This window comes from Temnothorax americanus, unplaced genomic scaffold, assembly GCF_048541705.1.
Source record: "Temnothorax americanus isolate GAGA-0224 unplaced genomic scaffold, ASM4854170v1 Scaffold66, whole genome shotgun sequence".
Classification (NCBI taxonomy): Eukaryota; Metazoa; Arthropoda; class Insecta; order Hymenoptera; family Formicidae; genus Temnothorax; species Temnothorax americanus.
The window spans coordinates 782,965-799,534 of record NW_027509788.1 but is presented as its reverse complement, the minus strand read 5'-3'; the positions used below and the strand labels follow the sequence as shown (position 1 = coordinate 799,534).

Here is a 16,570-nt window from a genome sequence, read left to right as displayed (position 1 = left end):
ATTACACTTATGGCACTTCTGAAAGATACAATATTACGTTGCGTTGAAAGCCCGTGCGGCTAGATAGATTTAGGATTTTGCGTACTATTAAAATACAGGCTCGGTAAGACGGCGAAGACCGCGCGTAGTTTTTAGATTAAGAATGATATACATCCGATAGGTATAAAACCCAGTTTAGTTGATACTTTGATTAACCGCCGATCATAAAAGTCTTATATTATTTAGCGGTTGTCGATACAGTTTAAGCGATAATGATCGTATAATGATAAGCGCGTTTAATTAAAACGACGACATAGAGTTACGGCGATAACCCGTATCGAGGGGCACGGAAAAACATTCCCCGCACCCGGTACGCGCGTCCATGAGGTGGGCGCCAAGGAAATACTAAGTTCTTGGAAAAATTCATCTTCTCCAGGAACAACCAGGCCGAAATGTCTTCCGAGGACCTGGGACACAGCTCCAGGGGGTGCGCGGCATGACCCGGCGAAAATCTCCGGAAAACGGAATTTCTCCAGGGAAAGAGAGGTCCGACGGACTCGCCAGGACCAGAGGAGCCTCTCCAGGGGGTCGGCGCCATCGTCCGACAAACTCCCGGCGAAACACTTTTTCGCCAGGAAATTAGTCGTCCAACGGTCTTACCAGGACCTGGGACATCCTCCCAAGGGGTCGGCGCCATCGTTCGACGAACCCCCGGCGAAACACATTTTTGCCAGGGAATTAGCCGTCCAACGGTCTTACCAGAACCTGGGACACCCTCCCAGGGGGTCGGCGCCATCGTCCGACGAATTCCCGGCGAAACACATTTTCGCCAGAAACTCCGCCATCCAACGGCCGTACCAGGACCTGGGACACCCTCCCAGGGGGTCGGCGTCAAGGTCAGACGAATTCCCCGGGAAATGCATCTTCCCCGGGAATAAACGACGTAATCCGTCGCGAGAGGTCCTGGGACACCCGCCAAGGGGGTCGACGTCGAGTTCCGGCGGAGATCCCAGGAAACGCATCATCTACGGGAAAAGTGGCCCGGAACGACGATACCAGGTCCTGAAAAACCTCGCCAGGAGGTCGGCGTCAACGGCCAACGACATCGACGTTACCCGGACATCTTCTACAGGGAGAACACCCATATTCGTCATCGGGAGCATCTCCAGGGAGGTGCGCAAGGGTCGGCGCCGTCCGCGTCGATAATTAATCGCGAGTGAAAACCTGGTGCAGCGGTGCCAAGGAGGGAAGGTTCTCGCACTGCGTTGCGCGTGGAAATTTCCACGGGAACCTTCTAGAACGGGCGTAAACGGGAGATGCGCAAAAGGGCACGCGAGAGGGTAGTGAAAATCATCGTGTTTTCGCGGGATCGCGAGACTTCAAGAAATTATTGCAGCGGAAGCAGCTGTAGCTCAAGCGGATCAAGCGGCGCAAAATTTGCCAGCGCCAGTTCAACCACAGCGGAAAAACAAACCGAAGCTCCCAGAAATAAAGCTGCCGGAGTTTAGCGGAAATTTCACAAAGTGGATCTTTTTCAAGAATAGTTTTGAGACAACTATACATCGCGATGCAGATCTGACACCGATGCAAAAGCATCAATATTTGATTGGCCAACTTCAAGGGGAAGCACGTCAGGTCATTCAGGGATTCACTATATCCGATGAGAATTATTGGAGTGCCTGGAATCTTCTTAAGCACACGTATGATAACACGATGCTAATAATCAAAACGCATCTTGAAGCATTACTGAAATTCCCGGACATAACAAAGGAAAACACAGCCGATTCAATCCGGCAATTCATTTGGCATATCCATACGCACACGAAGTCTCTCGAGGCTCTGCAGCAACCAGTCGACCAGTGGGAAACAATGCTCATTCACTTAGCAAAAAAGAAGCTGGATTTCGCGGAGCAACGCGACTGGCAGAACATCGCAAAAGATCGAACACCTGCAAACATGCCGACGATGGATGAATTTTTAAAGTTCCTGACAGAGCGCTGTCATACGATGCGAGTACTTAATCAAGGCAAGGTAAAGCAACCTCCGAACGAGAAGCCAACAGGCAAAAAGAAGACGGAAAAGAAGGTTTCACTCACTACGACGTCAACAAACTGTAAAATTTGCGAGGGCAGCCATGCTATTTACAGGTGTGAAGAACTCCTGAATCAATCGATATCAGACAGGATGAAATTAATACGGGAGAAGAAACTCTGTATTAACTGTCTGAATGCGGGACACTTGGCAAAAGATTGCAAATCGTCGACGTGTAAAAAGTGCACTGGTCGGCACAATACACTCCTACATCGGGAGTCAGAGAATCAATCAAACGAGAACAATGCACCAGCGACACCGGTAGTCTCTTGTTGTTCGGATAGCACAAATGTCAGTGAGGCGAAGCAGGCAGCGAGCATTAAACAAGAAGATTCATCTAGGAGCATCTTCTACGTACAGAAGCAATCATCAAGAGTAATTCTTTCGACAGTTAGAATCTTCGCTTATGATTCCGACGGAAATCCACAAATTTGCAGGGCACTGCTCGATCCAGGATCGCAGTCCAACCTAATAACGGCAGATTTCACGAGAAAGTTGAAGTTACCATGCCGATCGAAAGATCGTCCTATCACAGGAATAGGCCAAATGCAAACAAAGGCAGCGTAACGACAAAACTACGGGTCGTATTTGATGCATCGGCAAAAACGACGCTTGGCACTTCTCTGAACGACAAGCTTATGGCAGGTCCCAATTTACAAACAAATCTGTACGATATACTTCTTCGTTTCAGGTCTCACGAGTACGTGGTAACGGCAGACGTAGCTCAAATGTTTCGACAGATACGCGTCGATAAGAGGGATCAAGGGTTGCTGCGAATTCTCTGGCGGGAAAGCCCGGAGGAACTGATAAGGTTATGCAAGCTGCATACTGTCACCTACGGCACAACCTCGGCACCGTTTCTGGCTATACAGAGTCTTATACAGTTGGCAATAGAAGAGGGCAGAGATCTGCCACTGGCCGCATTAGCCCTTTTCGAAGATAGTTAAGGTAAACGGCCCAGTTACAGGCACTGTCCTAGTTTCCGGCACCGACGGTACATTTATATTTGTAATAAATAAAGTTTTCGTCAAATATTAAAAAAATTACAAGCAAATTAAAGAGCGTTTTTTACTGTTGATTATTGCATAAACACTTTTTTTTTTAATTTTTCATACTTAAATTACCAACAGTGAATGGGGCGACTCGCGCGTTTCAGTGGCTCCCGAAGGGCATTCCTAGGTGACACACCTTCTTGGTAGCGAACGTCAAACTGCTGATTTTTAGTATTATGTAAGTATTAAAACGTCATAATGGTTATATGAACATGTTCAGCACGAATCACATTATCGATTAGATAAGTAATAGTTTATCTGTATGTTAGTTTTTCTTTTAAATTCCCGATGCCAAGAAGTGCGTCACGTAATGAAGGTTATGTTTCACTTTTTGGCACAGAGTTTGTAATATGTTGCATCATCAATTTTGCTTTATTATTCTAGAAATTGAGGTAGATTTATTGATACTTGTAACTCGAAAATTTATAATAAAAAACATTTTTTATGAAAAAAATAATTCTAATGAATTTTTATGTTTGTTTGAAATTTATTAATTATTCAACACATTTTGACACTTTACGCTACAGATAAAGTTTGTTTTCTGTGTTTTATTTTCACCTATCTTATTTTTTGTATTTTAATGTAATATATAAAAAATCTGTTGTAACAGAGTAAGCACAGATAGAGAAAAAAGTGATGGAGACTTTGGACTCTTCGAAGGTAGCTAATTTTATCTCATACATCTTATATTATATGTAGTTTTTGCATAGAGGTTGGCAAAATATAATACCTTCCAGAGAGCTAATTAGTAATTAAACATTGATTATAACAGCTAAAATTATACGCAGGACAATTTAAGTAACTGTGACGTCTCAAAGTGCCGAAAATTGGGCCCGTTGGTGCCATAAAGTGCGGCAAAGCACTTCGATAGTGCCAAAAACGCCGGCAGTAACGAGCATTATAAAAATAATTATTTATTTATTAGAACTGAATGATTTAACTAAAAATATAGGTGAATCTTACTCAGAAAGCTTTAATGCACGTGTTAAAATAGTTTGTTTGGGGTTTAACAATATATCGCGTTCGTAAATAATAGAAAATCAGCCGCTGCTATAAAGGTGCCTATAACTGGGTCGTTTACCTTATATGGACGATGTGATTAGTGGAGCTAGAACGCTTGCCAAAGCGATCGAATTGCAGAAACAATTGTCTCAGTTGATGGAGAGAGGTCAGTTTCATCTCCATAAATGGCGCTCGAACGATCCGCGAGTTTTAAAGCACATTGCTACGCAGTGCAAGACAGACGACGTGCTTATCATCGACAAGGAAGGAGCCCTCAAAACATTGGGACTCTTGTGGAACGCCAAATCCGACTGTTTGCAGTATGAAATTAAAATGGAAAGCACGCAAGCAATTACGAAGCGAATTGTGTTATCAAAAATAGCGCAAGTCTTCGATCCACTCGGCCTTCTGGCACCGCTGCTTATTACCGGTAAGATAATTATGCAGAAATTGTGGATGCACGATCTTGATTGGGATCAGCCTATACCTCAGGAACTTTCATCAGAGTGGGAGAACTATTGCGCCTCTTTGGCAAGGATTAACACGCTCCAGATACCACGAAACGTGGTTTCGGCGAACCAGTCGACGACGTTTGATATATACGGATTTGGAGACGCCTCGGAGCGAGCATTTGGCGCTTGCCTATACGCAGTAAGTCAAGATGATCAAGGAACTATTCACTCGCACTTAATTTGTGCTAAAACAAAAATAGCACCGCTCAAAACCATCACAATTCCCCGATTAGAGTTAGAAGCAGCTCTTCTGCTCGCAAATCTATATGCTAGCGCAGAAAAAGCATATGGTAAGCAAATCCGAAATACAAGATTAGGCAGCGATTCGCGAGTTGTGTTGGGATGGATAAAAACCCAGCCTCACAAGCTAAAAATGTTTGTAGCTAACCGCGTATCAAAAATTCAAGACATCACGAAGAACATCCCCTGGTATCATGTGCCAACGACAGAGAACCCAGCGGATCTACTATCGAGAGGAGTCAGTTTTGACACATTGGCTGAAAGCAAGCTTTGGTGGCACGGACCACATTGGCTGACCAGCGAGTGTCCATGGCCGGCAAAAATGGAAGAACCAGAAACAGTCTTACCGGAATTTAAATCGACAGCTGTAACGTTGGTAATGAACGAGACGTCGAACGTGCTAATGAGGTTCTCGACGTACAGCAAGCTCAAGCGAGTAATCGCTCAGTGCATGAGATGGAAGCAAAACGCGCTTGGAACAAAAACGACTGGTCCGTTAATAGTCGAAGAGCTTGACGAAACAGAGAAAATTATCGCAAGATTAGTTCAGCGGGATATCTTCTCCCAAGATTATGAAGCCTTAGTCGCAGGTCGAAATTTGTCGAGTAAGAGCAAGTTGAGAGCATTAGATCCCTTTATAGACGACAGGGGATTGATTAGAGTCGGTGGGAGACTCAGACATTCGAGTCGCTCTGTAGATCGAAAGCATCCCATCGTTCTACCCGCTAGACATTATGTTACGGGCTTGATCATGCGTCAGGAAAACGTACGTTTGCATCATTGTCCTTCGGAGCAACTCCTCAGTGTGGTGCGATATCGATATTGGCTCTTAAGTGGACGTCGAGAAGCGCGTAAGGTGATAAAAAATTGCTTGAATTGCTTCAGACTTCGTCCAACGACTCCGGAGGTTAAGATGGGCGACCTACCTAAGCAAAGAGTGGCTGGATACGAACGTCCTTTCACTAACACTGGCGTTGATTACGCCGGACCGCTGCAAGTACGCGAAAGTCGGCGTCGCGGAAGAACACATATCTCTAAGGGATATATCGCAATTTTCAGGTGCTTTAGCACCAAGGCAGTACACTTGGAGTTCGTGTCAGCTCTGACTACGGAAGCGTTTTTGGCAGCTCTAAGTCGCTTCACTGCTCGGCGCGGCATCTGCTCCCAGGAGTTCTCCGATAACGGGACCAACTTCGTGGGAGCTGCTCGAGAATTAAGGGAAATTTACGCATTCCTCGAGAAAGAAAAAGACGAGATCCAAACTAGTCTTGCGCAGCAAAAGATCACATGGAGCTTCATTCCCCCCCCCCCGAGCTCCACATTTTGGTGGTTTATGGGAGGCGGCGGTCAAGATCGCGAAACGGCACCTGAATTCTGTCACACAGGGAAGAGTGCTCACGTTTGAAGAGTACGCCACGCTTCTAGCCGAGATCGAGGCGATCTTAAACTCACGACCCCTCACTCTTTTATCAAGCGATCCCACAGACCTCTCCGTACTAACTCCTGCCCATTTCCTAATTGGCGACTCGCTCGTTTTAACTGTACAACATAATTATCACGAGGTTCCAGATAACCGTCTAACAAGGTGGCAACATATTCAAAAATTGAGCCAACAATTCTGGCGTTGATGGCAAGCAGAGTACCTGCAAGAGTTGCAGCGACGAAATAAATGGGCAGATTCCGGATTTCCAAATATCCAGTTGAACACGAGGGTTTTGTTAAAGGAGGATCACGTACCTCCTCTTCAATGGACTCTAGGCAGAGTCACCGAGTTATTTCCCGGTCCAGACGGAGTTGTAAGAGTCGTCATGGTTAAGACTCGAAACGGCAAATTTAAAAAATCGGTTAAGAAACTATGTCCGATTCCAATTGATGATATGGAGTGATGATATGAGACTCGTAAACTGATAGCCAAGCGGAGTCTCTATTTACTTATTTATAAGATTATTCTATCAAAGGGAGTATGAAATCCTTAATCTCTTCCATGCTCTAATCAACCCTTTAATTTAGGCTCAAGGCAATGATATTATTTTGTTACGTGTAAGCCGATATACATTCAGTTTGATTTCAGAAGCCGAATCCAGGTTTATTTATCATTAGCGGAACTTAATTTGTAATTGACATGCAAAGGAGACTATTGAAAGACCGTCCTTTCAAGGGAGGCGGAAAATGTTACGGATGAGTTTCGGAACGCCGTGGCGAGCGTGAGCCCGCTGAGAGTAGTGCGCGCAAGAATACAACAATAAAGCGTGTAAGGGGAGAAGGAGCGCGCGGGAGTCAGTCGTTGTAGAGTTAAGATGGCGATATAACGTTCTGAAGATTGTAAGCGACACAGAGTGCTGTAATCTCTAGCAATAAACTCATTCACGCATATTCAAGGCAATTAATTCATTAACAATCACCGTTGCTGCTTCTCATCCCTGGATCCTCGCTTTACATCGCATACCAGATACAGGTAATTAAGGATGAAATTGTTATATCCTATTTATTTGAATTTTTATTTCAGACTGATGTCCCTGGTGGATTACCGTTGCTGCTTCTCATCCCTGGATCCTCGCTTTACATCGCATACCAGATAAAGGTAAGTAATTATAAAATAATTATGTGATAATTATTTTATGGTTTTGTTGCAGATCGACGCCCGGAATGGATCGCCGTTGCCGTTACCCGTCTCTGGATCCTCGCTTTACTTCGCATACCAGATAAGGGTAAGTCCCGATAATTATGTTTTAATTATGTACTAATTCGCTTCTTTTTTTTCAGGTTCCCGCCTTGGATGGATCGCTGCTCTGTTGCTGCTCTGCTTCCCCGGATCCTCGTTTTACATCGCATACCGGATTGCCGCTGGCCAACGTTGGATCATCGCCGAAGGACAAGGTAAGTAGAAGGTAAGTATCGATAATTTTTTATAATTAATCAGAAGAATTTGTTTCAGAATTAATTAATCTTTAATTCCAGATCATCATTTCAACGTTACAGGCCGTTTCACAATATCATAAAGGTGTCTCACAACGCGAGTTTCTCGCCTCGGTGTGAACGTCGCTTTATTTCAATAAAGTTGCACAATTTTCGATTACCGTATTTCGGCTTATTTGTTTAGTCGTCACGATACTTTTATTCCAGATAATTATTCCGATTGGAGGACTCTATGTCCCACGATTGTTAACTATGATCACGCACTCGGCTATGATCATCACTCTATTATACAATGTTCGTGCGCAGTATTAACAAACGAGTATTCGGTGGTTAAATACAATGATTAATAATGTCCGCACAATATTCTGTATCCGCGTGACCCAATGCCCGTGGTTGTTATATACTCGATAATTGCACTTCCGTTAATTAACAAAGTATCCGAATTTCAACTCGCGTATTGTTGCTTACACTCGATTGTATTTGGCAATTAATTGCCCCTCGCTGTTAGTTAAGACGAGTAATTTAACGCGATAGTACGCGGGAGTTCTCGGTTGTAAAGTATAACGCGTATGCCGATCGTACAGAGTGTGATACGTGTGTTCGCCACGGCTATACCCGAGAGACTGCTTCGAGCGGTCGCTCTCGCTTGGGCTCCCCACTTATGCCGGATCGCTCCCACTCCTCGGAACTTTCTCGATCGTCTATTGTTCGCGGCCGGCACATCTGGCGCGATCCCGCAAAAACACGATGATTTCCACTACCCTCTCGCGTGCCCTTTTGCGCATCTCCTGTTTACGCTCGTTCTAGAAGGTTCCCGTGGAAATTTCCACGCGCAACGCAGTGCAAGAACCTTGCCTCCTTGGCACCGCTGCACCAGGTTTTCACTCGCAATTAATTTTCGACGCGGACGGCGCCGACCTTTGCGCACCTCCCTGGAGATGCTCCCGATGGCGAATATGGGTGTTCTCCCTGTAGAAGATGTCCGGGTGACGTCGATGTCGTCGGCTGTTGACGCCGACCCTCTGGCTCGGTTTCTCGGGACCTGGTATCGCCGCTCCGGGCCATTTTTCCCGTAGATGGTGCGTTTCCTGGGGATCTCCGCCGGAGCTCGACGTCGACCCCCTTGGCGGGTGTCCCAGGACCTCTCGCGACGGATTACGTCGTTTGTTCCCGGGGAAGATGCATTTCCCGGGGAATTTGTCTGACCTTGACGCCGACCCCCTGGGAGGGTGTCCCAGGTCCTAGTAAGACCATTGGATGGCTGAGTTCCTGGCGAAAGTGCGTTTCGCCGAGAGTTCGCCGGACGATGGCGCCGACCCCCTGGGAGGGTATCCCAGGTTCTGGTAAGACCGTTGGATGGCTGATTCCCTGGCGAAAATGTGTTTCGCCGGGAGTTCGCCGGACGATGGCGCCGACCCCCTGGGAGGGTATCCCAGGTCCTGGTAAGACCATTGGACGGTTGTTTTCCTGGCGAAAATGTGTTTCGCCGGGAGTTCGCCGGACGATGGCGCCGACCCCCTGGGAGGGTATCCCAGGTCTTTGGAAGGTATTTCGACCTAGTTGTCCCTGGAGAAGATGGTTTTCCCAAGAACTCGGTCTTTTCCCGGCACCCACCTCATGGACGCGCGTACCGGGTCCGGGGGATATTCCTCCGTGCCCCCAATACGAATTACCGCCGTCACTTTATGTCGGCGTTTCGAATAAATACGCTTATCGTCATACGATTATTATCGCTTAAACTATACCGACAACCGCTAAATAATATCAAACTTTTTTGATCGGCAGTGGATCGAAGTTTCAACTAAACTTGGTTTTAAACTTATCGGCCGGATATGACTCTTAACCTAAAATTACGCGCGGTCTTTGCCGTCTTGCCGAGCCTGTATCTTAATACTACGCGAAAATCTAACTGTAACTGGCCGTATGGGCCACTTTGCGCAACTTAATTTTATCTCTCTTACGAGTCGTAACTTAATACCGTAAGTGTAACCTTAAGTAAACTAAATAAACGTGAATGGCTGAAAATGAAAATCTAAATACTTATATTGACTGACCATTTTGGCAAGAAAGTTATCAAAACTCAAATCAAACAAAAATATAATTCTGGCGAGCAAATAAAATCAAATCAAACAAACTAAATATGTGTTCTATATATGTACGCGCTCCCCTCGAGTGCCTCTCTGGCCTCAGGAATCGTCATTCGTCGGGCCGTGCCTCTCTATTTTGGCTCCCATGCCTCGTCATCGTCGCTCTCGCTTTCTCCCGACGTTGATTCGAAATCGTCGGATGGCTGGTCATCCGGGCCGATCGGGAAGTCGTATCCCACGAATTCCGCGATCGCGTCAACGGCGGAGGCGCGGGAGTCATCGTGGGAACCTATAGAGCCGACATTAACGGCGTGGTTGACATGCTTGAAAGTTCGGTCTCCCGTGGTCGGATGCCGCTAATAGGTTCCTTTCAGGTGGCTGCGCTTCCGCTTCCGCTCGTCCCGTCTGTGCCGCGCGTGTCTCTGCAGCGGGTAATCTCTGCAGGATTACGCGCGGTGATCGTTTGATTAAGCGGCGCGGCTGTTGGGAAGTGCTCGGTCGCAAGGGACGAAACCTGATGTGATGGAGTAAAACGGACAACAAATTTGGATTCAGCGATCTCGAAAACATATAGGTATGGTGGTGTAGTCTAGCAAACAACCAACTTTTTTTTTAATGTGCCTGTGTAATTATCACGCTACTGACGCTGGCGGATAACGAGATAAGAACACGGTCGCGAATTATTACTGAGCAACTCGGAACGATGTTACTCATCCGACGGATAAACGTGGACTGTCCGGGAGGAACGTTCGTTACTCTCCCACTTTCGCTCCGCGCACGCGCATTGCTTTACGTTTTGGCGCGAAGCCGCTACATTGTACGGCTTGCCCATTGGCCAATCATACCTTGGATGTAAATGGTACGACTCCATCTGCACCTTGTACTCTCTAATGCGCTGAGTCGGTGTTCTGACTCAACACCTTTTCGAGAAGTGCTACACTTAAAGTGCAACGACGTGAGTTGGCTATTGCTCGCTTTGCCGTGCGTGAACCAATCACGTCGCTGCAATCACGAACGCCGCGAAAGCGCGAACAAGGAGTCACTCGATCTGCACCGAGTGATTCGTAGAAAAGTCACAGTGACGACTCACGACTCTAGGTAAGTATGAGAGTAATTTTACCCTTTTCTAATCTATTTCTTTTCTTTCAGGTACCCAGGATCATAATGGAATCGTCCCATCTAGTCACCGGAACCGGCGTAATAAATGTAAGTATCAAAGGAAAGTATAATGCAACTTGCAATTATATCGCACGCATGAATATATAATTAATAATATAATGTTTAAATCGACAGGGAATCATGTAAAAAATATCAAAATAATTATCAGGTAATCAAATTGGCTCAAGGCTGTCATAAAGTGTAGTAAGTACAATAAAGTGTAAGAAAGTGTAAGTAAATTTACGTAATAATTGTAAAATGTATTATAAATCATAAAATTAATGTGTATAGCCTGGAATTGCTCCAATTGGCTGTTCTTTATACTGTAAATCATAATTATTGTAAATGTGTGAAAATTCTGAGAATTTAATGAAATCTGCACCTAAAGTGCTAAACTTGGATAAAAATTTTACAAGTCCCGCGCGGCATGTTGCTTTCGTTCGCGGTCGTTATCTCCGGTAAAGCGAATGCACACAGATCTGATTGTGGTGCGTGCGTGCGTGCGTGCGTGCGTGCGTGCATGCGTACGTGCGTTAGATAGAAAAATGTTAAATCTTAATGGCAATCCAATAAATAAATAAAATTGAATGTATTATTTTGAAGTTGTGATTTTTATTAAAACAGATATTTTGTATTTAATTATTTAAAGCGCGTCATTAATTTACATGACAAAATATTTATTTAAGTAAGACGCGTCGAAAAGTACACTACATATGTCGCTACGAAGCATGCGCGTGCAGCCACTGAGCATGCGCATATGGCTGCAGGGCATGTTCGTAGTCTACAGCTCGTCGGTATGACAGGTCTCATAACCTGATAGTCGTCAACTTTAACCGTTAATATCTCGTTTCGCGGGGCAGAGCGACACTTTTTTTGCCAGATTCGGTCGTTTTGTGCAAAAACTCGTCGATTAAGCCTAAGTTCAACGAAATCGGTGAGGAGGCCCAAATTCTTCAGATTTACCAAAATCATCGTTGACCGATTTCAGGTATATTTACAAAAGTGTATTTGTTCGGATCCATGGTCCGAACGGTGCCCCTGCGAGCGCTGCAGCCCGTTATGCGCTACCTCGCCCGCCAAGCACAACAACACCCCGCACCGCGAGCACGGGTAACATATGTCGCCGCGAAGCGGCCAGGCTTCAGGGAAGGAAGACCACGCCAACGAACCAAGAGGCGAGCCAGGAGGCCCTCCATTACCAGGAGACCATTGGCTAGAAAACTTACTCCTCCACCTGAGCCGAGGTGGCTGCTTATTCCAGTAAGGCTCCCCGAGTCACACCGAAGACTCACCCGTCCACCAGGGCTGAGCCTAGCTTCGGGTGACCCTCGGGCTTTACGACCATTGCCACAGGGAGCCTGGAAAACTATCGGCACTCAGACCGAGCCAAAGAAAAAAGAGGACAAGAAAAAGAAAAAGAGCAAGGATCAGAAGACCATCACCCTTCGATCGGGCCCCTAAAACTCCGGGAAAAGTGACCGATCCCAACAACGACCATGAGGTCTTTTACGATGAAGACCTTCCTGGTCGGCCATTCAATGCGAGACAAGCAGCGAAATTAAAGCTCTTGTTTTAGTATCTTTTGAAAAGTCCTGTGCCGTTGTGCACAGGCATAATAAAAGCTAAAGACAATTCGACAGTGTACCTGAAAATGCAATAAAGCTCGATTCACATTACAATTTACACTATACAAGATTCATGCTTTACTAAGCCTCAGATTTCCTTTCTCAAAAGTCCCTGCCATTCGAAACAGTATTGTTATTAAAATAATTACGATTTTCCAAACTATGGAAAATATTTTTCGAATCCGCAAATTCATGCTTGTACAAAATCAATGTTAGCCGATATATTATTATCAAAATAATAATTAAAATTCATCGTATTTAGATAAATATTTATAAGATTAGAAAAATATTACGTTATTTTGCAAAATCATATCCAGAAGAAGTCAATATTAGCCGATTTCCAATCAATTAGCAAATGATGTTATTATCGACAAATATACGCAAAATATCATAAATTTATCGAAAATCAACAATGTACTTGAAATCCACCATTTTGTGAAAGTTTTATACTTGAAAATCGACCTTAGGACTGAAATATCCCCATATCTAGGCAACTACATGTCTTTGATTTCATATTCATAGTCTTAAGAAAATCACATGCGCGCATTAGAAAAAAAATAATCTAATTACAACAATAATCAAGAATAGGGCGGCGGTGTGGTCTAGTGGTAGAGCGCCAGACTCGTAATCTGAGGAACCAGGTTCGAGTCTACTAGAGCCATGTAACATGAAAAAGTTTTTTTCCGAAAAACCGCGCCCCTCCGTGCAAGATGCGGAGAAAACTGGGCTCCGTCTTTCGGAAAAGACGTTAAACCGTTGGTCCAAAGGAGGAAACAGTAAGGTAGTGGATGAATTGAAGGTTAGGGTTGGGTACGTCCCTTCAAAACGCCTTTTAAGGCCCTTTGGGGTATATAAAGTAAAATTCTTTATCCTTATCTTTTAACAATAATCAAGAATAAGTGCATTTTGCCACTTACCATAATAAATAAAAGTAATTATACAGTTTAAGGGCCTCTCCTCAAATATCGATGAAATTATGCTCAATCGACGCGTTTTTGCACGAAACGAAAGAATCAGGCAGAAAAAAATGTCGCTCTGCCCCACGACGCGAGATATTAAACGTTAAAGTTGACAAAAATCAGGTTATGATTTCTGTCATACCGACAACATGTAGCAACACTGAACCACACTGAACATGCCCTGCGGCCACATGCGCATGCAAAACTGAGCCAATTTTAAATATGTATTTTATAAAACAAATAAAGCGCGATAAAATAAATGACGCGCGACAATGTCGTTGTTGTTAGACGCCACAAAATTGCACGCCACGTCGCCACGCAATGTTAGGATTGATAGAGTTCGGGCATCTGACATATTGTCAGGATAAGTTAATAGATTTTTTAATCCAGCATGGTGTTCTAACAGATACAATTAAATGTGGTAGTGACATTAATATTGATAAAAAAACATTAATGTACCGATGTATAAAACGGTACTACGTAAAAAATGAGCACAAGAAACGTGTCTCGAAGCAGTGCAACTTTAAGAAAAGTGGCAAAGCTGGTACTTGGTTCGGAAAAAGTCATGTTGACGTGGCAACAATATGCAAGATTGTTGCCTGTTTCTTAATGTTGAGATATCCACGTCAAAACGACACAATATGAAACTGGAGTTTCGTCGCCGACCACGATTGTTGACTGGTTCAATTTTTGCCGAGAGGTAATTATATTTTAACATATTTTCATAAATACACATACACACACCCACACCCACACCCACACCCACACCCACACCCACACCCACACCCACACCCATACCCACACCCACACCTACACCCACACACACACACACACACAACACCCACCCACACCTAAACCCACACACACACACCCAACCACACCTACACCCACACACAACACACACACACACGTAAAATATATGAAATAAAATATTAATAATATTATTTCTTTCTGCAGGTCTGTGTGTTCTGGGCTGAAAAACATAGTGAGAAACTTGGTGGCCCAGGACGTACAGTAGAAATCGATGAAGCAAAAATTGGAAAAAGAAAATACAATCGTGGTCGTCTCACAAGAGGTAACTGGATTTTCGGAGGATATGAGCGAGGCACAAAGAAGATTTTCATTGTGCCAGTACAGGATTGAACTGAACAGACACTTCTGGACGTGTGTGAACCCAAGCAGCATTTTGACGTCCGCCCGACGTTAAGATAAACACACTTAACGTTGGTATCCAACGTTTTCGCTACGTCGTTTCAACCCTCTTTTGCACTAATTTGGGGAATCAAATTTAGGTTGTACCAACGTTGGAATCCGACTTATATAAGTTAAATTAAGGTTACATTTTTTTCACCAGTTTTAACGTTGGTATGTAAACTTTGATTTTGTACACTCTGCTAAACCTGAGGTTATTTTTTCACAACGTACATTTTAGGTGTAGTTTTCGTGCTTCCATTCAAACCATATGACGGCATTGGTGTAATAAATGTATCATAATACGTACTTATCAATTTGGCACAAACAAAATGGCTTTATAGGAAAAATATAGTTTGCGCAGTCTTTGATACTATTGTAATTTTGCCATAAATACACGAACCCAGCACTGAAATTGTATAACAAAACTCACTTTATTGACAAATGTGGAAATGATAAGTCGAAATTAGACGAATCCTTTCTAAAATATTCCAATTTACTAAATATTCTAATAAATAACTAAAATTTTCCAAAGTGTAGATTTTAATTTTTTTCATCAAAATTACTTTTAAGATAAATATGTTGTCAAAACCTTAACAACAGATATTATATAAATGCTTTAAATTGTTAATAAATTGCGTTAAAAAATATAAATCTAAATATACTGGAAAATGGCGGATTATTTGCCTTCCTCTTTGAGGAATGAAAATGGCGAAGTCAGCGTTCCACACTATATCAAACTTTACGTAGTAAAAGGTGCGATAAATTCTACTAAAATTTGTCTTCTCGTATAAAATAATTAACTTTTTCAGACTTTTCCAAACTAAGTAGTATACCACTGTAGGCAAAATTGTACCTATATTGACTAAAAGTCTTAACAAGGTCGCCAAACTGACTTAACATGTCGATAAAGTATCAATTAGTTAAAAATTCTATACTAGATTTGCGAATGAGTCGTATATCTTAACCAAATCCGACCTATGCAATACCATCTATATGGTGATCTAGAGCATGGTTATGGCAGCCGTGCAGCCGAGCGAACGCGCTCTCGAGCTGTGAATCGCGCGGCGCGCGCGCGTTGTTTCCCGACGACGCGACGATAACCGCGTGAGATGAGATAGACCGGTTCGGCCGTGGATCGTCAACATTCGTCGCATAGTCCTCGTAGCTCACGCACGACGCCGCGAATTGCCGTCGACGATGCCCGCTTGATGCAGCAGTAATCTGCTCTACATTCATTTAGGCAGAATTTGTTACCATTTCTCGCGATTTCTTAACGTCAGTCAGAAATGACCACAGGCGACGTTTTACAACGTTAGCGTTTTACAACGTTTGATAACAAAACGTTGGTTTACGTTGGGAATTACGTATTGAAGTCGCTTGAAAAGTGTAGTGCAGAGTATAACGTCAGGCGAACGTTAAATATCTTAACGTCGGGTAATAGGACTTAAACTGTTTCAAATTTGACGTTGGGAAAGTGATAAAAAAAGCACGTCGTAATTTTAACGTTTAGACAACGTCCAAAAAACGTTAGTAATTATAAGTTACATTTTATAACTTTTTTGAACCGCTTACAACGTTGTGATTAGTAGAAAAGTAGTCCTTAGTCGGAAAGTTAACCGAAAAATGCTGCTTGGGAAGTTAACCCCGCACTTTTTGAATTTTTAGTTTTTTTTATTGTGCCGTATTGTGCTACGTTTGTGCTGTATTGTGCCGCAAACCGCAACTCCGTAACTCAAAGCGTATTCGAGAAAATAA

At 43.8% G+C, this 16,570-nt stretch overlaps 1 protein-coding gene and 1 pseudogene across 1 annotated transcript; both read left to right on the top strand.

Annotated features, from left to right (window-relative positions):
• Positions 1–4,208: 4,208 nt before the first annotated feature.
• LOC143905732 (uncharacterized) lies at positions 4,209–12,498 on the top strand. The gene is made up of 6 exons (XM_077421307.1): positions 4,209–5,869; positions 5,936–6,275; positions 7,510–7,584; positions 7,640–7,753; positions 11,029–11,085; positions 12,391–12,498. Exons 1-6 carry the CDS (start codon positions 4,209–4,211, stop codon positions 12,496–12,498), a joined length of 2,355 nt encoding a protein of 784 aa, XP_077277433.1.
• A 1,444-nt stretch (positions 12,499–13,942) lies between these two features.
• Positions 13,943–14,833, top strand: LOC143905731 (uncharacterized; annotated as a pseudogene).
• The last annotated feature ends 1,737 nt before the right edge of the window (positions 14,834–16,570 follow it).